Below are 26,229 nucleotides of genomic sequence, written 5' to 3'. Positions count from 1 at the left end.
GTGCCCCTCACTAAATCCTTATTGAGATGATTATATTTAAATAAGAGAAGTTATGAAATTATTAGGTGAAATACACAGCTAACCCTATTTTCCTTTCTTGAATTACTGGTCAGGTTGAGTATCTTTCAAGTGGTTCCTGAACATCTATATATTTTCCGGAGTTGTCTGATCATATTATATGCCCACTGTTCCCTTTTTTTCTTGTTGACTTGTAAGAGTTACTTATTATTTAGAGGTTTTGCTTTTTTTTTCCTCCCCCTTTTTGGGGGAGTGAAATCAAGGCTTCCTTTATCTTTTACTTGTTACTTTGTCTTACTAAATTCTTTAAACAACCTAGATGAAATAGTTTTAGTGTCTGTATAGCTTTATTAATGTCTTCTCTCTGTGTTCCTCTTTCATAATAATAAAAAGAGCAAATCACTTGACAACAAAATGTAACAATATGGAATTCAAAAATGGACACAAAAGCTCCTGGAACCAGCCACTTATCACAAAACGGACAATGTCAATTTTCGAACATACAATCACTTTTGTTCATACTTAGCTCAGAATGAGTAAACAGAATTTTATTCAAACTTTACAAATCTCCTTTACATTTATTTAGCCTGAGAGTAAGCGTGAGAAAATCCGACCTGCAGTTGGACTTCACTGCCCAAACAGTTAGCATCTGAAAATAAAGTTGTGAATGAACACGCATTTAGCAAACATAGTTAGAGCCTTGCGGTGACCTCTGACAATGAATACTGATACAAACCAAACTTCAATCTGGTCTACATGACCTTCAGAGCCTAAAAGTACCTATTGCCTAATCATGATTCAAAAAGGTCCGCAGATGACAAATTACGAAGGTGCGTCCAGATGCAGAATGTAGTTCAACATTTCCACAGCTGCTGCTTTAGATTGCTACTAAGAAGTCGACTCCCCGATCCTTCGTATCCCACGTGTACTTGAAACCATGTAGCAGCATGGCACAGTTTATTTTTTATAAATATTAGTACCTGTAATCAAATATAAAAACCAAGTCTCCCTCTTTTAAATATTAAGCTATTAAGCTTCTGAATGTTCCACTCATCCTTTGGTTTCAAACCCACACGATGCACTCACATTACATTCAGATTTAGCATGGAGACGGCACACTGTGCATCTGTTGGGAAAGGGCGGGGGGTAGGGGGGAGCTGCGGGAATACCAGAGCACTGCGTTAGAGAAAGCAAACGTAGAAGCAAAAATACTTTCTGAATATATACTGTACATTATGTAAACAAACATTCATAATAAGAATCAACACAGGCCAAAATATTGTCTTCTAGGACATCAGAATCTTCATCCTTTTCAATCACACACACACTGAAGATGTTTTTTTGTTAAGAAAAATGGAGCCTGTTCCTATATTTGCTTATGTGCTTCAATATCTTGGAAACAAGTGATTACTACATTCATTTGCTAACGGTTTGTCCTCTTAGTTGGCTGGCTGTTGCAAACAAGGAATACAGAACTATCATTTCAGTACCTGTTTTCCATTTAATACTAGCGAAGTAATATATATAATTGATTCATCTTTATCAGTCCATATTAGTAATATAAATAGATTAGGTGAAGCAGTGAATTCCAAAATTTGTGCAGGGGAAACTAGTTGATAATTTGTTTCCGATAAGGCTAGTAGCAAAATAATTACTACAAAGTCAGTCCAAGCTAGTAGCAGACCCCTGATTCAGCAAGCTGAATCAAAGTCTGAAGTTAGGTCATTTTAATTCCTGTCTATTACTGTGCAAACCTAGAATTTCCTATGTAAAAGACAGTGCTGGCAGCATTGAAATCCTGAAACAACAGAATGAAATACTGATTAGGTTTTGAAACGCAGAGATACTATACGAAGAAATTTGAAGGTCTTAAAGATGGTGTCACAGCAATGGCCTCAGGATTCCCTTAATGAATCCAAAACTAAGAAAGAGAATCCATTAGTCAATAATAATATGAGTCAAAAGCCTAAATTTGAAGCAAGAAATGATAGACCTAAAACCAAAGATGCATTTTCCACTATGACAATATGTAAGAATTTCAAGCTTTATGTCAACATTTTGTACCAGCAGCAGCCCCCTCTAGAAGGAAAAAGCTTAGTCATGACTGTCCATCCCTTTTCAAAGCTTCCAGTCTTTGAAGGAGTGCGTTTCCAAATGCTTCCCGGTAGGCAGGGCTGAGGGTATCCAGCAAAGAGTAGACTGTTTCATGATAGGGGGTGTGTAAGTGATCGTCCACTTGGTCAAAAGCATAACCTACCACCTACAAGAGAAATGCAACAGTGAATTACAGAACCAGACTTCATCTCAGTACAGAAAGCAAAAACCAAGGGTTTACACAGGCCATTCCCCAACGACATGATTTCTCAATCAATAGTCAGAATATGCAGATTTCTTTTTTAAGTTTTATTTCATCTTATTTGAGAGACAGAGACAGTGTGATGGGGGAGGGGCAGAGAGAGGGAGGGAGAGTATCTCAAGCAGGCTCCGCGCTGCCAGCACAGAGTGCGACGTAGGGCTCGATCTCACGAAACCGTGAGATCGCGATCCGAGCCGAAACCAAGAGTTGGACGCTTAACCGACTGAGCCACCAGGGTGCCCCTACAATATGCATATTTCTAATCAGTCTGAAACATGGGAACACCACCAGCTTTAAATGCCCTCTTTATCATTCTTGTCTCAAAATGTAAAAGTTTAATTTACCTACTCCTGATCCTAAAAAGGAATGTAGAAAGCTACACAGAACCAGTATTTCATTTTCATAGACTGGAACGTCCTTCTATTTAATCCCACATATATTAAGGATCACTAATTAAAGGCACATCATAGATAATATATATATCAGCCCATATTTTAAAGATTTACAAAAATTATTTTTCACTTATTCCTTTTTAAAATTTTTTTAAAAGATCTAATCTTTAAATTTTTTTTTTTTTTTCAACGTTTATTTATTTTTGGGACAGAGAGAGACAGAGCATGAACGGGGGAGGGGCAGAGAGAGAGGGAGGCACAGAATCGGAAACAGGCTCCAGGCTCTGAGCCATCAGCCCAGAGCCCGACGCGGGGCTCGAACTCACGGACCGCGAGATTGTGACCTGGCTGAAGTCGGACGCTTAACCGACTGCGCCACCCAGGCGCCCCTAAAAGATCTTATCTTTAAAGAATCTCTAATGATCATGCTTTACAATTAGTTACATTACTAGTTTAACATTATAAGCACATTACTTATCTGTCAGGGAAACACGTGCTCAGCCCTGTGAGATAAAAGGGAATGCTATTCTGTGTGTGCGTTGTCTTTAAACACAATGAGAGCTTTTTTCCCCAACAAGATGAATCCGGGTTCACCAGCACAGGGCAGGGGGAAATCAATTTAGTTTCTGTTGACTTGACCAAAGCGTGTGAATTCCGTATATGAACTCTAATTTTTTATGGCATCTACTCAAGTCATAGAAGATGCAAGTTTATGTTGGAAGTGGCACTGTTTTTGCTTTAAATGAAAGGCAGAGGCAGGCATCTACAGACGACGAGTCACCCCTCTTCAGAACCGCCGGGCCGCAGCACCGTCTGCTTGGATTACAGTTCCGTTTGCCCCTCTCTTCCTTGCTAGGCGGTAGTTTTCCTAGTGGATGGGGATCATGTCTTATTCATGGTTTGATTTTCAATTCCTGACACAGGACAGCTGCTCAGTAACTTAACTGAGTAAAAGTGCAAAAACAAATATTTGGATACCTATGTGCCAGGTTTGTAAGTGATCTAGACCTTTCTGCAAGCTATTCATATAATCACCCCCCCATCCTCTTTAGTTTTCTTACTCCTTCCTTCCTTCCTTCCTTCCTTCCTACCTTCCTTCCTTCCTTCCTTCCTTCCTTTTCTAGTCTCTAGGTTATAAAGAAGCAAGGACTCAGAGAGGCAGAATGACTCACCCAAGATGACTCAAATTCACACTGGGTTCTCACTCTGATCAGAATCCTTCCTACCTTCACACCATCACCTTGGAATTAATCCATGTAAGATCACATTAATTTATGCAGGGTCATGTATCTCTACTTTTCATTTGCCTATTTCTGTTTTGTTTTGTTTTTTTTAAGTTTATTTATTTATTGAGGGAGCGAGCGAGCATGTGAGCAGTGAGCAGGGAGCAGGGGAGGGGCAGAGAGAGTGAGAGGGAGAGACAGAGTCCCAAGCAGGCTCCATGCCCAGCACAGAGCCTAATGCAGACCTCAATCCCACGACCCGAGGATCATGACCTGAGCCAAAATCAAGAGTCAGATGCTCAACAGACTGAGCCACCCAGGTGCCCCAGAAGAGACATTTTATGAGAGGTGGGAAAAGGTCCTCTTAACACAATGATTGCAAAACTCATCCAGTGTAGAGAATGCTTGATTTTGGTGGGCATATTCAGCTACAGACAAGAAATAAGTTACTTTGGGGGGGTGATGATCAAAGCAAAGTAACACTCTGCAAATCAAATGGTTTTTCTTTTTCAAAAAATCCAATTTCCCCATGTTGACCCAAAGACTTTAGAATCAGTAAGAATTCGTAGGGAAAAAAGTTTCCTTACAAAAATCTTGAAACTGCTGAGTGTCCTCAGTTAACACCCCTCCCGCTCCCCCACCCCTAAAACGGTAAAGACGGCAATAAATTTTTTTTTTTTCCCTAAAAAGAAAGGTGACTTACCCTGAGCCCTGCTTCAGTCAGCTCCAGGCAGTATCTGTTCCTCTCTCTTGTTTCCACATTGATGTAGGCCACATCATCTGCACAGCGCAAGTTTTTTGAGACAAACATGTTGTTAACAGCAAAGAGAACATCGTTGACAACTGCTTCAGCTTCTAGCTTCATATCTTTCATATCAGCTTCTTCAAAACCATTAAGCTGTGCATCTTCTTCAAAGCCTGACATGCTACTTAGCTCCATGGGATTACAGTCTGTTTCCATTCTGCAAAGGAGCAGATATAAAACGTGTTTACAGACGGACATGCCAAATATTATTGTTTGATGAAAAGTAGCTACGGCCCCATAGAAAACAGTAATGAATTAATAACAACTTTTAGGGAAAATACTGTCTAAAACCATTTTTGGGGGGCGCCGGGGTGGCTCAGTCGGTTAAGCGTCCGACTTCGGCTCAGGTCATGATCTCACGGTTCGTGGGTTCGAGCCCCGCGTGGGGCTGTGTGCTGACAGCTCAGAGCCTGGAGCCTGCTTTGGACTCTGTGTCTTCCCCTCTCTCTGCCCCTCCCCCTCTCGCGCTCTGTCTCTCAAAAATGAATAAACGTTAAAAAAATTTAAAACCATTTTTGATGGTTTTTCACAGACATGTACAGATTTTCAAAAAAAAAAAAAAAAAAAAGACCTAGGTTTTCCACTCCTCCCCCACAGTGACACTAATTCAGAATATTAGCTTTTAGCTATTTCAAACAATGTCTCAATAAAAATCCTAGTACATTGTTCTTTCTAATGTGTAATTATTTTTCTAGTGTAGGTATTTAAAATTGGAATTGCTGAGTCAAAGTGTATGCTCATTTTAACTTTCAACAGACTGCTGATTCACCTTCAAAAAACAGGCTGTACTCATTTATACCCTGTGAATAGAATATGAGGGACTATACTCTTTTTCACTACCCTCTTGACAATCTTTTCTAATATTTACCCATTTGAGAGGCAGAATGAGGCCTCAGTGAGTATATATTTTTTCGATTAAACATCTTTCTGAATATTTACAGGGTATTCTTAGTTCCGAGATCATACAGCTGTAAAAAACAGAAATGGAAATGAACTCAGCTCGTCTCTGAAATCAGAATACAAATTCTGACCCACTACACTACACTACTCTCAATAGCTCCTTTTATGACTTTTGGATTTGGGGTTTTAAGAAGGCCTTCCCCATCCGATGATCACATTTTAAAAACCTCTTAAGCACTCTTCTGAGCTCTCATTCTCTGTATGTGTAGTTAATTCTCTGATCCAGCTGGAATTTATTTTGTGTAGCTTTATTTTTGAAATGGATGGCTTACTGTCCCAACAACATTTATTGAATGACTCATGTTTTCACCACTTCTTTGAACTGATCCAAAGATTATAATTTGAAAAATATTATTTCTCAGGCGAACTCAATCCAACATTACTGCCGGCTGCTATGTAGTTCTAGCTTCTCTTCTGTGACTGGGGCAGCAGTGAGTATTGTTAAAATTTGAAATACACAAATAAGAAAAGTTAATGAATGTCAGATTGCGTTGGAACGTAGGGAGGCTTCTTTAGAAGAAAATATGGTTTCTTTTTACCCGCAGGCTTTAAAAGTCAGTTAAGATTTCATTTCTCTGAGCTAGAATAAGCATTCATTGTCCTGAATATAGTATGATTGATTCTCCAACTTGTTATGAATATTTATATAATTTTTCTACTATCTTAAAAATTCCAGCTCTTTTTCTACAGGTACCTCAATTGTGGATGTCAGAAATGATAATCATCACATAAAAAAGATGTTTATATGAGAAATCTTGACGAGCTTTTAAAGCAAGAGTCTAATTCATTGTAATTAGGACTTTAATGATGGAGAAAGATGAAGAATCCAACAGCAGAATGAAGACATCCTCACAGGTCAATAAAGTTAGTCATCCAACTGTTCTGTAATAATTATCACCAGTGGACAAAAAAGACACAACTTTCCCAACTACAATCTTTTAGAAGAGTTTTTCCTAGAATGTCTTTCCATGATGCATAAAATAGACCTGTTCAGAACTGCTGGTGATGATACATATACATGAAACGATATTGAAGCAGTATTCAAGATATTACAATTTTATCTTTTGTTGTTTTTAACAGGTTCTTGCTTATCAGTACACTTTCCTTTTCCTAACAACACTTCCTTCTCCTACTGAGTCAGGTAACCAAGCAACATGAGCGAGACTGACTCCAGTCCTGGCTAAAGACTGTCCTAATCAATGCATGAATTCTTTCCAGTCACTTCAATCCAGAACAGTTTGAGCGCACAGACCCAGTTGTTCCCGGTGGCCATCCTGAGACAGGAAACTAGCCCAAGCAGGATCCTGACAGTGGGGAAGAACAGAGCTAAGAGATACAGAGGGAAATGGGGCCAAAGTCCTGACAGCTGTCCGACCTTCACATTTTCAGTTACTGAATCCAACAATTTCCCATTCTTTACAGGCAACTGAAAGCATCCTAACTGATATACAAGTCTACCCAAAATGAAAAGCAGTGACTGATCTAGCTTGTCAACGGTTTTTTATATTTATTTGTTATTTATTTGGGGGTGGGGGGAAGGGGCCCAGAGGGAGAGACAGAGAAAGAGAATCCCAAGCAGGCTCCATGCTAAGCATGTGGGGCTCAATCCCACGAACTGTGAGATCATGACCTGAGCTGAAATCAAGAGTTGGATGCTAAACTGACTGAACCACCCAGGTGTCCCTAGCTCTTCACTGGTTTTATAAAAGCAAAGAGATTTTAAAAATGGGGCCTTCGGATCGAGTCTTGCGAGCCTTGCATCGGGCTCTGCACTGACAGCACGGAGACTGTTTGGGATTCTCTCTCTCCCTCTCTTTTTGTCCCCACCTTGCGCATGCATGTGCTCTTTCTCAAAATAAATAAACTTTAAAAAAATAAAAAATTAAACTCTGACATTTTTGTGCCTGTCACGCAGAAAGTGCCTAATAAAAGCTCTGTAAAACGTGAATAGAAGTATGCATCTCTATTAGCTTCCTATTGCTAATGTAACAAATTACCGCAAATCTAGTGGCTTAAAACAACACGTTTCTTTTCCTATAATTCTGAAGGAGAGAAATCTAAAATCCAGGTATCAGCAGGGATGCAATACTTCTGGAACCTTCAAAGGAGAATCTGTTTTCTTGTCTTTTCTAGCTTCTAGAAGTTGGCGGTATTCCTGGGCTCATGGTCCCTTCCTGTATCTTCAGAACACATCACTCCACCCTCTGGTTCTGCAGTAACACCTTCCTTTCCTGACTCTTGACATGGGCACCCCTCTTACAAGGAGCCTTGTACTTACACTGGGCCTACCCGGACAATCAAGGATATGTCCCAGACCCACGGCCCTAGAGTTAATCAAACCTGCAAAGTTCCTTTTATCATGTAAGGTAACATATTCAGTTTCTGGAGATTAAAACACAGACATCTTTGGGGGCCATTATTCTGTCCACCACAGTGTCTGTACCCTATTGGCAGGAAAGGAATATGAAGACAGTCAAAGAGACTTCATTTTCTGACTTTCTTTTTTGGAAGTTATAATTTATTTTTAATACACACACTGGATGGGCGATGTAAAGTACTAGGCAGTTTACATGGTTCTCTTAAAAGAAGGCTCAGAGCACCTGCCAAGCTCAGTGCTTTCTTTGGAAAGGTTCCTTAATTACAGGCTCATGCTTTGTACTCTGTCACTCCAGGACCATGATCACAGCAAAATACTGGGGATGGTGTTTCAATTAAAGGTACCATCTCAAGGCTGGCAAGGGGTTTATAAAGTATCCTGAGTCAAGAGCTCTGTCCAACTACTGGACTCCGGATGGCGAGTGGCCTATCCAAACAGATCCTCTCATGAGGAGACTGAACACAGAGCCAAAAAAACAGGAAGTCGGTTGGTGGGGACAGTGCAGGAGCTACAGCAGAGAGACCAGGGAGCAATAGGGTGGCTTTATCACTGGGACACTAAGGAAATGGTTTCTACATTTCTGATTACGCATTCCAGGAACAAAAATACTTTGAGCAGACACCTTGGTATATGTCTACTTAGACACATATTCTACTACAATTAAAATATTACAAACACACAAATATGAATTTAAACAGGAGCAGGTAAAATATGAACCGTAAACTATTTTCTCTTACTTCTCAATGGATTATCTCGTGTACCTGGCTGTGGAGGCCTGCACCACACAGGATGAGGGGATGCATGTCCGTTTCGGTGAAGGGACACTACTGGGATTACTACTGACACCTTGGAGCTGTAGTCTGGTTACCAGAATGGTTCTCTCATCAGTATGAGAATCTGGTAAAAATCTTTGGTTTCCCTTTCTGCAGGCAAAACAATTTATCATCATACAACAAATTCTAGACCCGACAGAACTTTGTGCAATGACAGAAACATTCTTTATCAGCACAGAATACAATAGCTACCAGCAAGCTTGGTTAGAGTGACTGAGGAACTGAATTTCAAATTTTATTTCATTTTCATTCATCTAAGTTTAAATAGTGGTTCCTGTAGCAGACAGCACAGGTATAGACCTTTGTGAATACTCATGAGTAAAATGATTAACATGATTAACTGAGTTTATACTATGGTTGAAAAAATCAGTAGATAGAAAAGTACTAAAGGAAACTTATTTTATATAGGAGTAGCAAGATTTAGAAATACATGTTAGAAAAAACATTTTGAATATTAGCTACCCTATGGAGGGTAATTAACCATTTTGTTTCAAATGGTAAAAAGTAATGAATTATTTTTATGTTTTGTGATCTTGGTCAATTTAGACTCTACGTTTATTAATTGAATATCGTAATCCACTGTGCATCTATATATCCAGCATTTTTCTAAGCATTAGAATACTAATTAGAGGTTTCTACTGGTAGCTTAGTTTGGGAAATAAGACAAGCACATGAAATACGTACATAAATATTAACGCTACGCATATGCATCGTAATTATAACCTAAGAAATATACTTAATCGTGAGTGGCAGATAATTAGAGAAAGCAATGTTTTTGTCCTTCTACAAACTTACCACTAAACTTGTACGAACTTGGGCTGGTCACGTAACCTCACTGGACTCATGGTTTTCTCACCTATAAAATAAGGGAAATAGACAAATTCTTTACTGCTCTTGAGAGCTCTGACATTCTGTGATCTATGATGCAATTGTCATTTATGATGCGGCTTGACTTTGACTCATGGAACAGGTCAGTCAAAACTGGTCTTGAATGAGCACAGACGAAATTATGGGTAAAGCAGAAAGAACTTTAGAGCTGTGAAGAATTCTTCATAGGGAACAGAGCATAAGCAAAAATCTGCATGGGGTGTGGCAGGAATTCTGAGGAGACTAGTCTAACTAGTCTAATACAAGGATAATGTTAGAAGAGTAATAATAGATACAGATGGCCCAATTTGATGGGTGCTGATACCCAGACAGGAAAATTTGATTTTGATATAATAGTTTTAAGCTTTGAGAATGGTAATAACAACGTCTTTATATTTAAAGTGGGTTTCTTTTAGGCAGCATACAGTTTGCTCCTGCCTTTTTATCCAATCTGACAATCTTTACCTTTTAATCGTAGTGTTTAGACCACTTATATTTAACATTACTATAATTATTGATATGGTTATTATTTACCTTGTTTTTTCTTTATGCGATTTATACTCTCTTCCCTTTTCCTTCTTTTTCTGCCTACTTTTGGACTGACCACTTTTTAGGATCTATTCTATATCGTTTGGTGGCTTATTAACTAGAACTCTTTGTGTGTTTTTAGTGGTTACTTTACTCTATACATCTTTAATTATCATCATCTACCTTCAACCTTGAAGTGATATACCACTTCATGTGCAGTAGAAGAACTTTACAAGAGTATACTATGTAGCCTTTGTGCTATTTTTGTCTTATTTTACTTCTACAGGTCAGAAACTTGATAGTACATACTACTTTTGTTTTAAACAGTCAATAATTTTTCAGAGTTTAGATAATAAGAAAACAAGTATTTTATATTTAACCAGATAGTTACATCTCTGGTGTTCCGCATTCCTTCCTGTTTGTCTACATTTGTGTCTATGATTTGTATCATATTTCTCTGCCTGAACATTTCCTTTAACATTCCTGTAGTGCAGACCCGCTGTTAATAAATTCTTTCAGCTTTTATTTAAGTAAGTCTTCCTTTTACCTTCATTTTTCAAAGATAGTTTTGCTGGGTATAGAATCCTAGGTTAACAGGGCTCCCCCCCCCCCCCCCCCGCCTTTCAAGACTTTAAAGATGTTTCTCTATTTTCTTGCTTACGTGATTTCCTATGAGAAATCTAATGTCACTGTTATCTCTGTTCCTCTTGGTGTAGTTTCCCTTGTTTCTTTTACTTGGGGTTCACTGAGTCTCTTGCATCTGTGGGTTTATATAGTTTTTAACAAATTTGGAAAAATTTGGAAATTCTTTTTTTTAAGTTTTTATTTATTTGAGAGAGAGTGTGAGCATGCATGAGTGGGGGAGGGGCAAAGAGAGGGAGAGAATGAATCCCAAGCAGGCTCTGCACTATCAGGGCAGAGACAGGCACAGGGCTTCAACTCACAAATCGTGAGATCATGGCCTGAGCTAAAACCAAGAGTTGGATGTTCAACCGAATGAACCACCCAGGTGTCCCTTGGCCATTATTTCCTCAAACATTGATCTGTTCCTCCCCTCTTCAGGGACGCCACAATTTAATAAACATTAGTCTAAGTGAAGTTGTCCTACTCCTTTTTTCATGTTTTTAGTCTCTTTCTCTTTGTGTTTCACTTTGAAGAGCTTTTATTGCTATGTCTTCAAATTCACGAATCTTTTCTTTTGCTGTATCCAATCTCTTCAACTTGAGTCTTAAAAAAATACCTAGTTTCCATGTCTCTGCTTAATTTGTTCAGTCTTTTCTCTAGCTTTTTAAACATATGAAATAGAGTTTTAATGTCCCTGTCTACTGATTTGCTATTTCTGGATTAATTTCAACTTATAGATTTTTCTTACTATAGGTTGTAAACCTAGAGTAAACCTGCTTTGCATGCCTGGTAATTTTTTATTGGCTGCCAGACAATGTGTATTTTACCTTGTATGGTCTTGGTTATTTTAATACTCCTATAATTATTATTGAGCATTCTTCTGGGGTATAGTTATCTGGAAACAGCTTGGTCCTTTTGGGTCTTGCTTTTAGACTTTTCAAGGCAGTATCAAAGCTACACCTCACTTCTGGTTAATTTTGACACAACTATAGAGTCAAAAACCTTTCTGAACATTCTGATGTCCTAGGGATTATGAGGTTTTCCATTAAGGGTGATAGGAACAGGAACATCCCTGGTCCTGAGTTCTGAAAAGTCCTCTAATTCTTTTGGGTAGTTTCCTCACACCTACGTGTTGATCAACACTCAGCTGCAGGCTGGAGAAGGATCCTCTGTGTATTTCTTGCTTTCTGTGAAGTTCTCTACTTTCTAGTATTCCTCCCTAGCTGGCTTCGCCTTTCTGAACTCCTAGCTCCATATCCTCAATTAAGGGAAGGGAGACTACTGGGCTCCACATGGGCTTCTTCTCCTGGTGCCATGGCTAGAAATTCTCTTGAGGCAATAAGCTGGGGCAATGGGCTCATCTCATCTTTTTTTTTTTTTTTTTTTTTTAATATTTATTTATTTTTGAGACAGAGAGACAGAGTATGAGTGGGGGAGGTGCAGAGGAGACACAGAATCTGAAGCAGGTTCCAGTCTCTGAGTTGTCAGCACAGAGCCCGACGCGGGGCTCAAACTCAGAGACTGCGAGATCATGACCCTGAGCCGAAGTCGGCCACTTAACTGACTGAGCCACCCAGGCGCCCCTGGGCTCATCTCATTTGTATCTTGCCTCTCAGGGATCAGTGTTCTTCATTGTCTGATGCCCTAAGTGTTAAAAGCCTTTTTCTCCCATATATTTTTGCCCACTTTCTCACTGTTTCAGATAGAAAGGGAAATCTGGGCCCTGTCCCTCTGCCTTCACTACAAGTGCATATCCCAGTAGCCAGTTTTGAGCTAACTTTGTGATCTTATTTCTCAGTTTTTCTTTCAGTGATTTTGGACAATCCCATATATATATATTTTAAAAAGGTTTAAAGTAATCTCTACACCAACTATGGGGGCTCAAACTCATGACCCCAAGGTCAAGAGTCATACTGTCCAGCAACCAAGCCAACCAGGCACTCCTTTCCCATATTACTTTGGATCAGCTTTACCACCTTGCCAGTTCCTTCATTAATGAGTTAAATACATTACACAAATTTGAGTATAGTTGACACACGATGTTAGTCTCAGGTACGTAACTTAATGACTTGACAAGTTCATATGTTACACCGTGTTCACCCCGTGTTCACCCCGAGTGTGGCTACCACCGGTCCTGTTACACAGCTATTACAACATCATTAACTGTAGTTCTTAGACTGTGCCTTCTATTCTCATGACTCACTCTATGGAGTTAAATACATTTCTGACACATGCTTACTAAATTTGTATGAGACTCATGTTTCAAACTTAAAAACCATTGTATTTTGACACTGCAGGTGACCCTTGAACAACATGGGTTTGATATGCATAGTTCCACTTACATGCAGATTTTTAAAATAATGTACTATAAATCTATTTTCTCTTCTTTGTGACTTATTTAGTAATGTCTTTTCTCTACTGATTGTTAAAAATAAAGCACATAATGCATGCAACATACAAAATATATGTTAACTGTTCATATCATTGGTATGACTTCAGGTCAACAGTAGGCTATTGGTTCAGAGTTTGGGGAGTCAAAAGTTATATCTGGACTTTCAACTACATGGGGGTTGGTGCCTGCATTTTTCAAAGTTGAGCTGTACTTTCAGACTTTTAATTCTTCAAAATTCAGCTCAGACACATTTATTTCAGGATTCTGTATCTGATCTCAAGAGAGAGTAAATCACTATGTCCTTCTTCCTTTGCATCAGTATTGCTGCAAGTTTTCATACTTCATTGCAAATCAGGGTCCGTGATGTCTACAGCATCAGCACATCTCCCATAAGGCAGATCTTTACCGAATATATATATATCTATATATACGTATGTATACACACACATATATATGTATATATATATATGTATACATATGTGTGTGTGTGTATATATATATACTTAAGTTTATTTATTTATAATCTCTACACCCAATGTAGGGCTCGAACTCACAATCCCGAGATCAAGAGTCACACATTCCACTGACTAAGCCAGACAGGTGCTTCTCACTGAATATTTTCCGAATGAATAAACCAAAGAAAAAACTCTAACTCTCTGCTTCTCAAGCTGTGATACTTGGCCCTGTGACAAGGGGCATACAAAGCCACCGGATAAACACTGTAGACATTCCCCTCAAATACACGTCACTGTTATAGTAACAGTATTAGGTAGCATGATGCAAAATTGCCTAGAACTTTAAAGCACACGGAGGTCTTAAGCCATATCCTCTTCAGGTTATGCCTCCATACCCCTAGAGTTTGCTTCTGATAAAAATATTTGAGTGAAAAATAAAAGAAATACTGCTCTAATCTTAGAAATTAACTCAAAAGGCTTAAAATTCCAGGCACTGGATCTAGCTAGGGGTATAAAATTAATGAGCAGAGGTGGAAGCTAGTAGAAGGGTAGCAGGTTAGTATCGAGTTAGACCTCTCTAAGTCTTTATATCTCCTCCCACTGCAGTTAGGATACTGTGTTTTGCAAACAGCCAAGGTAATTCTTGATAGCTCTTACTCCATCTGGTGGTATGGTTTTGGAGCTCTGGTAGTGTTTTTGGAAGATGCAGGAAACTGGTTATCAACATATTGATTACTAAGGCCTTTATTCCCAACCTCTTAACTTTTTATCTTCTACTTTTTCTATGGCAAAAAGGAAATATATTATGTTTGCAGTAAGACAAACCTGTTTTGAAAACATGATATATTGGGAAGTACAAGGTATAGAAGCGGAAACATTCTTCTTAGAGAAGCCAAGCTGTTGAGATAGTTAAAGTAACTGGTAGCTTGAGAGGTTTGAATTTATCTGCATTTCAAACAAGTGTTTTGAAAGTAAAGATGAATAAAGTTGATTAATTATAATTAGCAACATTCAGGAATCAGCCAAAGCTAGTTTAATCTTTGTTTTCTGTTAACACATAACATTTTGTGTGTGTTTTCTAAGATATGTGTGTGTTTTGAAATTAAAATCAGAATCATTTATAGTATTACAAATATACAGAATTTTATTAAAAAAATTTTTTAATGTTTATTTTTGAGAGAGACAGAGAGACAGAAAGCAAGTAGAGGAGGGGCAGAGAGAGAGGGAGACACAGAATCTAAAGCAGTCACCAGGCTCTGAGCTGTCAGCACAGAGCCCGAAGCGGGGCTCGAATTCCAGAACCATGAGATCATGACCTGAGTTGGACACTTAACCAACTGAGCCACCCAGGCACCCCCATGGTATTTGCAATTCAAATGAAAATGGCCTATTTTTCCATTTGTACACTGATTTATAAAATTACTCTGCACCCCATTTCCAACAATGGCAGAGACACATATACACAACTGAGTAATAACGAATCAAGCCAACAGAATTGTACGGTACTTTTGCTGATTATGGAGGGAGCTAACAGTGAAGAAATACACAGATAGCATTAATTTGAGAGGCCTTTTAAACTGCAAATAAGCGGAGAAGATGGTGGCACAGGAGGATGCTGGGCTCACCGCGTTCTGCTGATCGCCTAGATTCCACCCACATTGGCCTAAATAACCCAGAAAACCGGCAGAAGACTGGCAGAACGGACTCTCCGGAGCCAGGTGCAGACGAGAGGCCCACGGAAGAGGGTAGGAAGGGCGGAGAGGCGGTGCGCGCTACGCGGACTGGAGGGAGGGAGCCGGGGCGGTGGAGGGCAGCCCGCCTGGCCAGGCAGAGCCCCCCAGTCTGGCCTGCAAAAGCGGAGGGGCCGGCCTAAGTGAGTTCTGACAGCCAGCGGGACTTAACATCTGCAATGTTAAAAGTGAACAGCTCTACTCAGAGAGCGGGAGGGCAAGAGGACACTGGGAGGGAGAGGTGTTGAGCCCCGGAAGACAGAGCTCAGCTAGGCGGGGAACAAAGGCGCTGGCCAGTGCCATCTCCCCTTCCCACCCCCAGACGAAATCCCAAAGGGAACCAGTTCCCGTCACTGACCTTGCTTGCACGGCGCCAACACCCAACACTGTGCTTCTGTGGATCCATCCCTCCGAGGGGTCTGCCTCCCTCCCAGGGCTGCAGGGCCCCTCCCGCAGGGGGCCACCGAGGGCAAAGCAAGCTGAGTCTGCCCCTCCTGCCCCTGTGCACCTTGCGGATCCACCCCGGCTAATACGCCAGATCCCATTCAAAGCAGCGCCACAAGCCTGGCAGTGTGCAAGTAGCCCAGACAGGGGCCACACCACTCCACAGTGAGTCCTGCCCCTGGGGAAGATAAGGTAGACACCAGTCTGACTGTGGCCCCAGCGGTGGGCTGGGAACAGACATGGGGTCTGACTGCGGCCCGCCCACCAACACAAGTTACTCCGGACCACAGGGGAAGTGCCCTGCGGTTCCGCCGCCCCAGGGACTATCCAAAATGACGAAACAGAAGAACTGTCCTCAAAAGAAACTCCAGGAAGTAGCGACAGCTAACGAATTGATCAAAAACGATTTAAGCAATATAACAGAACAAGAATTTAGAATAATGGGTCATAAAATTAATTGCTGGGTTTGAAAAAAGTATAGACAGCAGAGAATCTATTGCTACAGAGATCAAGGGACTAAGAAACAGTCATGAGGAACTAAAAAAATGCTATAAATGAGGTGCAAAATAAAATGGATGCGACCACAGCTGGGACTGAAGAGGCAGAGGAGAGAATAGGTGAATTAGAAGATAAAATTATGGAGACAAAGAGGAAGCTGAGAAAAAGAGAGAGAAAAAAATCCAAGAGTATGAGGGGAGAATTAGAGAAGTGATGCAATGAAATGGAAAAATATCCGTATAATAGGAATTCCAGAAGAGGAAGAGAGAGAGAAAGGGGCTGAAGGTGTACTTGAAACAATCATAGCTGAGAACTTCCCTGATCTGGGGAAGGAAAAAGGCATTGAAATCCAAGAGGCACAGAGAACTCCCTTGAGACATAACTTCAATCGATCTTCTGCATGACATACCATAGTGAAACTGGCAAAATACAAGGATAAAGAGAAAATTCTAAAAGCAGCTAGGGATAAACACACTCTAACATATAAAGGGAGACCGATAAGACCAGTGACAGATTTATCTACTGAAACTTGGCAGGCCAGAAAGCAATGGCAGGAAATCTTCAATGTGATGAGCAGAAAAAATATGCAGCCGAGAATCCTTTATCCAGCAAGTCTGTCATTTAGAATAGAAGGAGAGATAAAGGTCTTCCCAAACAAACAAAAACTGAAGGAATTCATCACCAGTAAACCAGCCCTACAAGAGAGCCTAAGGGGGATTCTGTGAGTGAAATGATACAAGGACCACAAAGTACCAGAGACATCACTACAAGCATGAAACCTACATACATCACAATGACCCTAAACCCATATCTTTCTATAATAACACCAAATGTAAATAGACTAAATGCTCCAACCAAAAGACATAGGGTATCGGAATGGATAAAAAAACAAGACCCATCTATTCGCTGTCTACAAGAGACTCATTTTAGACCTGAGGACACCTTCAGATTGAAAGTGAGGGGATGGAGAACTACCTATCATGCTACTAGAAGTCAAAAGAAAGCTGGAGTAGCCATACTTATACCAGACAAACTAGACTTTAAATTAAAGGCTGTAACAAGAGGTGAAGAAGGGCATTATATAATAATTACAGGGTCTATCCATCAGGAAGAGCTAACAATTATAAATGTCTATGCCCCGAATACGGAAGCCCCCAAACATATAAAACAATTAATCACAAACATAAGCAACGTTATTGATAAGAATGTGGTAATTGCAGGGGACTTTAATACTCCACTTAAAACAAGAATAGGTCATCTAGACACAGGATCAATAAAGAAACAAGGGCCCTGAATGATACATTGGATCATATGGACTTGACAGATACATTTAGAACTCTGCATCCCAAAGCAACAGAATATACTTTCTTCTCAAGTGCACATGGAACATTTTCCAAAAGATATAACATACTGGGTCACAAAACAGCCCTTCATAAGTATACAAGAATTGAGATCATACCATGCACACTTTCAGACCACCATGCTATGAAGCTTGAAATCAACCGCAGGAAAAAGTCTGGAAAACCTCCAAAACCATGGAGGTTAAAGAACACCCTACTAAAGGATGAATGGGTCACCCAGGCAATTGAGAAGATATTAAAAAATATATGGAAACAAATGAAAATGAAAATACAACAATCCAAACGCCTTGGGATGCAGCGAAGGCAGTCCTGAGAGGAAAATACATTGCAATCCAGGCCTATCTCAAGAAACAAGAAAAATCCCAAATACAAAATCTAACAGCACACATAAAGGAAACAGAAGCAGAACAGCAAAGACACCCCAAACCCAGCAGAAGAAGAGAAATAATAAAGATCAGAGCAGAAATAAACAATATTGAATCTAAAAAAACTGTAGAGCAGATAAATGAAACCAAGAGTTAGTTTTGTTTTTTTTTAATTTTTTTTCAACGTTTATTTGTTTTTGGGACAGAGCGAGACAGAGCATGAACGGGGGAGGGGCAGAGAGAGAGGGAGACACAGAATCGGAAACAGGCTCCAGGCTCTGAGCCAACAGCCCAGAGCCTGATGCGGGGCTCGAACTCACAGACCGCGAGATCGTGACCTGGCTGAAGTCGGACGCTTAACCGACTGCGCCACCCAGGCGCCCCAAGAGTTAGTTTTTTGAAAAAATAAACAAAATTGATAAACCTCTAGCCAGGCTTCTCAAAAAGAAAAGGGAGATGACCCAAATAGATAAAATCATGAATGAAAATAGAATTATTACAACCAATCCCTCAGAAATAAAAGCAATTATCAGGGAATACTATGAAAAATTATATGCCAACAAACTGGACAACATGGAAGAAATGGAAAAATTCCTAAGCACCCACACACTTCCAAAACTCAAACAGGAAGAAATAGAAAACTTGAACAGACCCATAACCAGTGAAGAAATTGAATCAGTTATCAAAAATCTCCCAACAAATAAGAGTCCAGGACCAGATGGCTTCCCAGGGGAATTCTACCAGACATGTAAAGCAGAGATAATACCTATCCTTCTCAAGCTGTTCCAAAAAATAAAAAGGGAAGGAAAACTTCCAGACTCATTCTATGAAGCCAGCATTACTTTGATTCCTAAACCAGACAGAGACCCAGCAAAAAAAGAGAACTATAGGCCAATATCCCTGGTGAATATGGATGCAAAAATTCTCAATAAGATACTAGCAAATCGAATTCAACAGCATATAAAAAGAATTATTCACCATGATCAAGAGGGATTCATTCCTGGGCTACAGGGCTGGTTCACCATTTGCAAATCTATCAATGTGATACATCACATTAATAAAAGAAAAGAACCATATGATCCTGTCAATCGATGCAGAAAAAGCATTTGACAAAATTCAGCATCATTTCTTAATAAAAACCCTTGAGAAAGTCAGGATAGAAGGAACATACTTTAACATCATAAAAGCCATTTATGAAAAGCCCACAGCTAATATCATCCTCAATGGGGAAAAACTGAGAGCTTTCTCCCTGAGATCAGGAACACGACAGGGATGTCCACTCTCACTGTGGTTGTTTAACATAGTGTTGGAAGTTCTAGCATCAGCAATCAGACAACAAAAGGAAATCAAAGGCATCAAAATTGGCAAAGATGAAGTCAAGCTTTCATTTTGCAGATGACATGATATTATACATGGAAAACCTGACATACTCCACCAAAAGTCTGCTAGAACTGATAGATGAATTCAGCAAAGTCGCAGGATACAAAATCAATGTACAGAAATCAGTTGTATTCTTATACACTAATAATGAAGCAACAGAAAGACAAATAAAGAAACGGATCCCATTCACAATTGCACCAAGAAGCATAAAATACCTAGGAATAAACCTAACCAAAGCTGTAAAATATCTGTATGCTGAAAACTATAGACAGCTTATGAAGGAAACTGAAGAAGATATAAAGAAAAGGAAAAACATTCCGTGCTCATGGATTGGAAGAATATTGTTAAAATGTCAATACTACCCAAAGCTATCTACACATTCAATGCAATCCCAATCAAAACTGTACCAGCATTCTCCTCGAAGCCAGAAATTTGTATGGAATCACAAAAGGCCCCGAAGAGCCAAAGTAATTTTGAAGAAGAAGACCAAAGCAGGAGGCATCACAATCCCAGACTTTAGCCTCTACTACAAAGCTGTCATCATCAAGACAGCATGGTATTGGCACAAACACAGACACATAGACCAATGGAATAGAATAGAAACCCCAGAATTAGACCCACAAAAGTATGGCCAACTCATCTTTGACAAAGCAGGAAAGAATATCCAATGGAAAAAAGACAGTCTCTTTAACAAATGGTGCTGGGTGAACTGGACAGCAACATGAAGAAGGATGAAACTAGACCACATTCTTACACCATTCACAAAAATAAATTCAAAATGGATAAAGGACCTGAATGTGAGACAGGAAACCATCAAAACCCTAGAGGAGAAAGCAGGAAAAAACCTCTCTGACCTCAGCCGCAGCAATTTCTTACTTGACATGTCTCCAAAGGCAAGGGAATTAAAAGCAAAAATGAACTATTGGGACCTCATGAAGATAAAAAGCTTCTGCACTGCAAAAGAAACAATCAACAAAACTAAAAGGCAGCCAACAGAATGGGAAAAGATATTTGCAAATGACATATCAGACAAAGGACTAGTATCCAAAATCTATAAAGAGCTCACGAAACTCCACAAATAATCCAGTGAAGAACACTGAAGCACTGAAAACACTGAACACTGAACATTGAAAACAAATAATCCAGTGAAGAAATGGGCAGAAAACATGAATAGACACTTCTCTAAAGAAGACATCCGGATGGCCAACAGGCACATGAAAAGATGCTCAACGTTGCTCCTCATCAGGGAAATACAAATCAAAACCACACTGAGATACCACCTCACGCCAGTCAGAGTGGCTAAAATGAACAAATCAGGAGACTATAGATGCTGGTGAGGATGCAGAGAAATGGGAACCCTCTTGCACTGTTGGTGGGAATGCAGACTGGTGCAGCTGCTCTGGAAAACAGTGTGGAAGTTCTTCAAAAAATTATAAATAGATCTACCCTATGACCCAGCAATAGCACTGCTAGGAATTTACCCGAGGGATACAGGCAGGAGTGCTGATGCATAGGGGCACTTGTACCCCAATGTTTATAGCAGCACTTTCAACAATAGCCAAATTATGGAAAGAGCCTAAGTGCCCATCAACTGATGAATAAAAAAAGAAATTGTGGTTTATATACACAACGGAATACTACGTGGCAATGAGAAAGAATGAAATCTGGCCTTCTGTAGCAACATGGATGGAACTGGAGAGTGTTATGCTGAGTGAAATAAGTCATACAGAGAAAGACAGATACCATATGTTTTCACTCTTATGTGATCCTGAGAAACTTAACAGAAGACCATGAGGGAGGGGAAGAAGAAAAAAAAAAAAAAAGAGGTTAGAGAGGGAGGGAGCCAAAATATAAGAGACTCTTACAAACTGAGAACAGGGGCGCCTGGGTGGCTCAGTCCATTAAGTCTCCAACTTTGGGTCAGGGCATGATCTCACGGTTTGTGAGTTTGAGCCCCATGTCAGGCTCTGTGATGACAGCTCAGAGCCTGGAGCCTGCTTCAGATTCTGTCTCACTCTCTCTCTGCCCTTCCCCTGCTCATACTCTGTCTCTGTCTCTCTCTCTGAAAAACAAATAAACATTAAAAAAAAATAAAAAAAAAAAAAACCTGAGAACAAACAGGGTTGATGGGGGGTGGGAGGAAGGGGAGGTGGGTGATGGGCATTGAGGAGGGCACCTATTGGGATGAGCACTGGGTGTTGTATGGAAACCAACTGGACAATAAAGTTCATATTAAAAAAAAACTGTAAATAAGCATCAGCATTATACCCCCATAAACAACCTTTCCTTCAAAACCAGAAATTACAAATGAAATTCTAAGAAAAGTCTCAAATACCAAACGCTTAAAATAAAAATCCTCCCAGCATTAGTTTGTTTCCATGTAATCCTCTAGGTTATAAAGAGGATTTGGTCTACACTTAATATAAAGTACAGTATAAGCAACATAAGAGAAATCAATATCCAAAGAGATATAAAATAGAAAACCTCTCTGCTTTCCATTTCAACTCTGAACTGGCTCTCTACCAGGTTCTGAGCAATATTCCATCACCGGCACCTTCAAATAATTGGAATACCTTACTGGTGCTATCAGTTATTCTGGTAGATTGTGTCACCTTGTATAAAGTTTCCAAAATCATTCCTTATAACATCATACATCAATTATTTAGGAACAAGCTCTTACTTCGTCCGTTGGTATAATCTTTGTGCTATGTTAGTGTTTTGGAGGATTTATGAACTGGTTACCAAGGTATTTATCACTAAGTTGTTCATTCTCTACTTAATTTAGTAGGCTTTGCTGCGTTTCAACACAAATTTACAGCATCAAAGAGCTGAAAAAAGACTGTGGATTTGTCCTTGATGACAAAACACAGTTCATACATACGGCATGATAAAAGAATAGAGGCGGCATGATTTCCAGAGCAGTATATAGAGTTCATATTTTCACTTTGAGAGTTTGACATTGCAAAAGTCCACAGAGGGCTGGAACGCAGTATCTTAATCATGATTACTTTTATTAGATTTTCAGCCTGGCAAATCCTCTCAACATGGACAAGAAGTGGCCAGTATGGTGCGGTGGTTAAAGGGTCTTGCAAAGGGCAGCAATCTGAGCTCTGCCACTTACTCTGAGACTTGGGGCAATATACTTGAATCTCTCTAGTCACACAGTCCTTCCTCTCTAAACAGAGCTAACCACAGCCCCTACCTAGAGGGATACCCCAAGCACTAAATGAGTGAGTTTATGGAAAGTGCTTAGCGTGGTGCTAAGCTCAGGAAACACTGTCAATTATTATATATTAAAAAGATAGCTAAAGACCTGACCCTGAAACTCAAGCCACTTAACTCTGAGTTTGGCCCTCTTTACACCATGTAAAGTGCCGTGGCTGTTGCTGTCTTGTACAACTCCCAGGACCATGCAATGTGGGAGCCCTACGGCCAATAATCCTACCTCAAGTGCAAGTCTCAAAAGGCCAAGAGCATTTCATCCGCTTTCCTTTTGCTTCACACATTAACACGGATTTCTCTGAAGGATGTACGTAGCTCTGGTATACAGCTTCTAACCTGTCACTTCAAAGTCTTTTACAGAATTCTTAAGAAGTTGACAGTGTTCAGTTGACGGTGTTTCTTCACTTTCCTCATTTAATTAGCACTAGGTGTTAACATTTTGCGATGATGAAAACACGAAAATAGCACTGGGATTTACGGTGAGTTCATACCCTATTTGAGCTAAAGGTATAATACTACTATGTCCTAAGCCTTAACATTTATGAATTTCTCCTAGAAAACATAGCATGCACAAGGCAACACGCTTAACACTCAAAGGGAGCATGTAAGTTGTAAAATCTTCCGATTTTTATTTTTCTTTACTGATTGAAATTTCAGGTGTTTCACGGACAGCCTGAATGCAATTCTGTATTCCAAAAGAAGTCACATATCACTCGGACTTGAAAGAAGTCAACTGTATCCATTTGTCAAAAGTCCAGTTCAAATCTTTCAAGGCCTACTCTGATTCCCAGCCAGATGAGATCTCACTTTTTCATCACTTTGTTTATACTCTTTTTATGGCAAACATAATTATTATTCGTACACACATCTTACTTACCATCTTCAAAATACACCCAGAAACTAACTGCTGCTTACTACCTTTACCACTACTACTCTAGTCCAAGCTACTGCTTTCTGTTGCTTGGATTACTGCAATACCTCTCTCTAACTGGTCTGGCTTTTTCTCCTTCGGTCCTCCCACCTCCAGAACGCAGTTAGCATGACCCTGTGGAAAATTAGGCCAGATTTTGTCATTCCTCTTCTCTAACCCATTCACCCACCCCAAGTAAAAGGCCAAAGTCCTTATGGGGCTCTGTAAGACTGCCTACTCTCTAGCCCCCAGCTTCAACTCCCCTGCATTCGCCGCTGATGTTCTCTGAACTCACCAAGCATGCCCTGGCCCTAGGGTCTGCACCTGCTGTTCCCCTGCCCCGGGAAACAACTCTTCCAGGTATCCCCATGCCTTGCTTCCCAGTTTTCTCTGTCTCTTTTAAAACATGACCTTATTGGGGCGCCTGGGTGGCGCAGTCGGTTAAGCGTCCGACTTCAGCCAGGTCACGATCTCGCGGTCCGTGAGTTCGAGCCCCGCGTCAGGCTCTGGGCTGATGGCTCAGAGCCTGGAGCCTGTTTCCGATTCTGTGTCTCCCTCTCTCTCTCTCTGCCCCTCCCCCGTTCATGCTCTGTCTCTCTCTGTCCAAAAAATAAATAAACGTTGAAAAAAAAAAATTAAAAAAAAAAAAAAAACAACTAAAATAAACATTAAAAAAATTAAAAAACAAACAAACAAACAAACATGACCTTATTGGGGTACCTGGGTGGCTCAGGTCATGGTTTCGCGTTCTGTGAGTTCTAGCCCCCCTCCCCCCCCTCCCTCGTATGGCTCTGTGCTGACAGCTAGGAGCCTGGAGCCTGTTTTGTATTGTCTTCCTCCCTCTCTCCGCCTTTCCCCCGCTCATGATCTGTCTCTCTTGCTTTCAAAAATAAATTAAAAAGAAAATATTTAAAAAAATAAAAAAAAAAAAAACCCACCATCTTATTAAATAAGACAGGCCTTCTCTCACCCCTCTACGTAAAAGTGGTAAATCTCTTCCTTCTTCATTATATCGCTTTATGTTTTTTCTACAGCACTTACCAGCACAGGGCATATGATATACTATTTAATTACTGTTTCCCTCCCTTTCAGTGAAATGTGAAGCTCCATGCGGCCACTTAATCCGTTCACTGCTGTATCCCCAGCACCGAGAACAGTCGCTGGCACATAGCACTCAATAAATCAATACTCACTGAAGACAGTAATGGCCCTTTCACTATAGAACACAAACTCCTTGGATTCTTTTCTACCTTCTCCACATCACCAACTGCGGAGACCTAGATTTAATGGACCCTTAACGAATGTTTTTGAATGAATGAAGAGCAAGGAGAATGAAGTTACTGAGGATGCTTGGGACAAGTCTACAAAGAAAGAGGGGAACCAACAATCCAAGCAACTACATATACCAGAGAACACTCTGGTTCTCAAATGAAAAGGTGGTTGTGGAAAGGGGTTTTTCCGCTTTCTCATCTGTCAACACTTCCGGGCTGTCTCGGTGTTTCTAAGGCATTTGTGGAACTTACCCACACATCAGTGAAATCTCCTTAAACCGGTTGTCTTCATTCGCTATCCCTAATGAAACCGTTGTGTATCGCGGCTCTATTTAGGTTCGCCCCCAATTTCAAGCTCAGTTAGTCTGGATCCTAACCCCGGGCATCTGGCCTCCAGGACACCGAACACCCGCACGCAGGCCTTTCGGGGGGTGGGGGGTGGGGTTTGACCAAGTTAACGTCCGGCTCGGCCTCTGCAGGAGTTTCCCCCCAAACGAAGGCAGAAATACGATTGCGCAGATTCCCAGAGCAGCACAAGTACTTCGCCCAGGTTTCGGCGGGGTCCGGAGGCTCTGGCATCGGTCAGAGAAAGCAGTTCTGCCCACAGATGCCTCCCAAACTCAAGTTTCCCGGTCGCCGGTGCAGCACACCCTGCACGAAGGCAGCGCTCTGGAAACTGCCAGCCGCTAGCCAAACAGTACCGAGGACGAAGCTTGGGAAACAATACCTGAAAGAGGCGGGGGACGCATAACTTGCTGACAATGGGCACCGGTCCATACCGGGGGCGGGAAGGAGGTGGAGGTGCTGCAGCCCTTCGCGTGGGGCCCGCGGAGCTCGGAGCGCCCGTTTCCGGGGTCGGGGTCCCGGGTGACCGCACGGCCCAGGCCAAACGCACCCTCAGACCCCTGTCAACGCGGCCACCGGGCCCCTTCCGCCGTCGCCCCCCACGGCCCGGCCCGCTGCGTCCGGCTCGCAGGGCCCCACGGCGGCCCCGAGCCCCTCTCGGCGGCCGCCCGTCCGCATCCGGCCCCGCGACAGCTCACCTGCGCGCGCCCGGCGTCCTCCTCTTCCTCCCTCCCGGGGCTTCTGGAGCGGCCCCGCGGCGCCGTCCCGCCTCCCGCCCTCGCCCCGCCCCCTCGGAGCCGGAACCGCTCCCTTCAGGGCCCTTCTCCCCGCCTCCTTAGCCCTAGTGTGGCGTCACTTCCGCCAGCGACCGGC

General features: G+C 41.1%; 1 protein-coding gene across 8 annotated transcripts; it reads right to left on the bottom strand.

Annotated features, from left to right (window-relative positions):
- Positions 1–545: 545 nt before the first annotated feature.
- On the bottom strand, positions 546–26,156 carry LOC123584286 (GSK3B interacting protein). Of its 8 annotated transcripts, none has more exons than XM_045452003.1 (5): positions 26,055–26,108; positions 9,760–9,820; positions 8,893–9,054; positions 4,693–4,951; positions 546–2,278 (listed from the first exon to the last, which is right to left on the bottom strand). In XM_045452003.1, exons 4-5 carry the CDS (start codon positions 4,948–4,950, stop codon positions 2,117–2,119), a joined length of 420 nt encoding a protein of 139 aa, XP_045307959.1. In that variant the 5' UTR covers position 4,951; positions 8,893–9,054; positions 9,760–9,820; positions 26,055–26,108; the 3' UTR covers positions 546–2,116. The 8 variants fall into 8 exon arrangements, with proteins under 8 accessions (XP_045307959.1, XP_045307963.1, XP_045307962.1 ...); XM_045452007.1 differs by lacking the exon at positions 26,055–26,108 and adding an exon at positions 25,739–26,042 and having other exon boundaries at positions 8,869–9,054; XM_045452006.1 differs by lacking the exon at positions 26,055–26,108 and adding an exon at positions 25,739–26,042.
- Positions 26,157–26,229: the final 73 nt, after the last annotated feature.

Source organism: Leopardus geoffroyi, chromosome B3, assembly GCF_018350155.1.
Source record: "Leopardus geoffroyi isolate Oge1 chromosome B3, O.geoffroyi_Oge1_pat1.0, whole genome shotgun sequence".
Taxonomy (NCBI): domain Eukaryota; kingdom Metazoa; phylum Chordata; class Mammalia; order Carnivora; family Felidae; genus Leopardus; species Leopardus geoffroyi.
The sequence above is the reverse complement of the archived record's forward strand: the minus strand, read 5'-3'. Positions and strand labels throughout refer to the sequence as shown.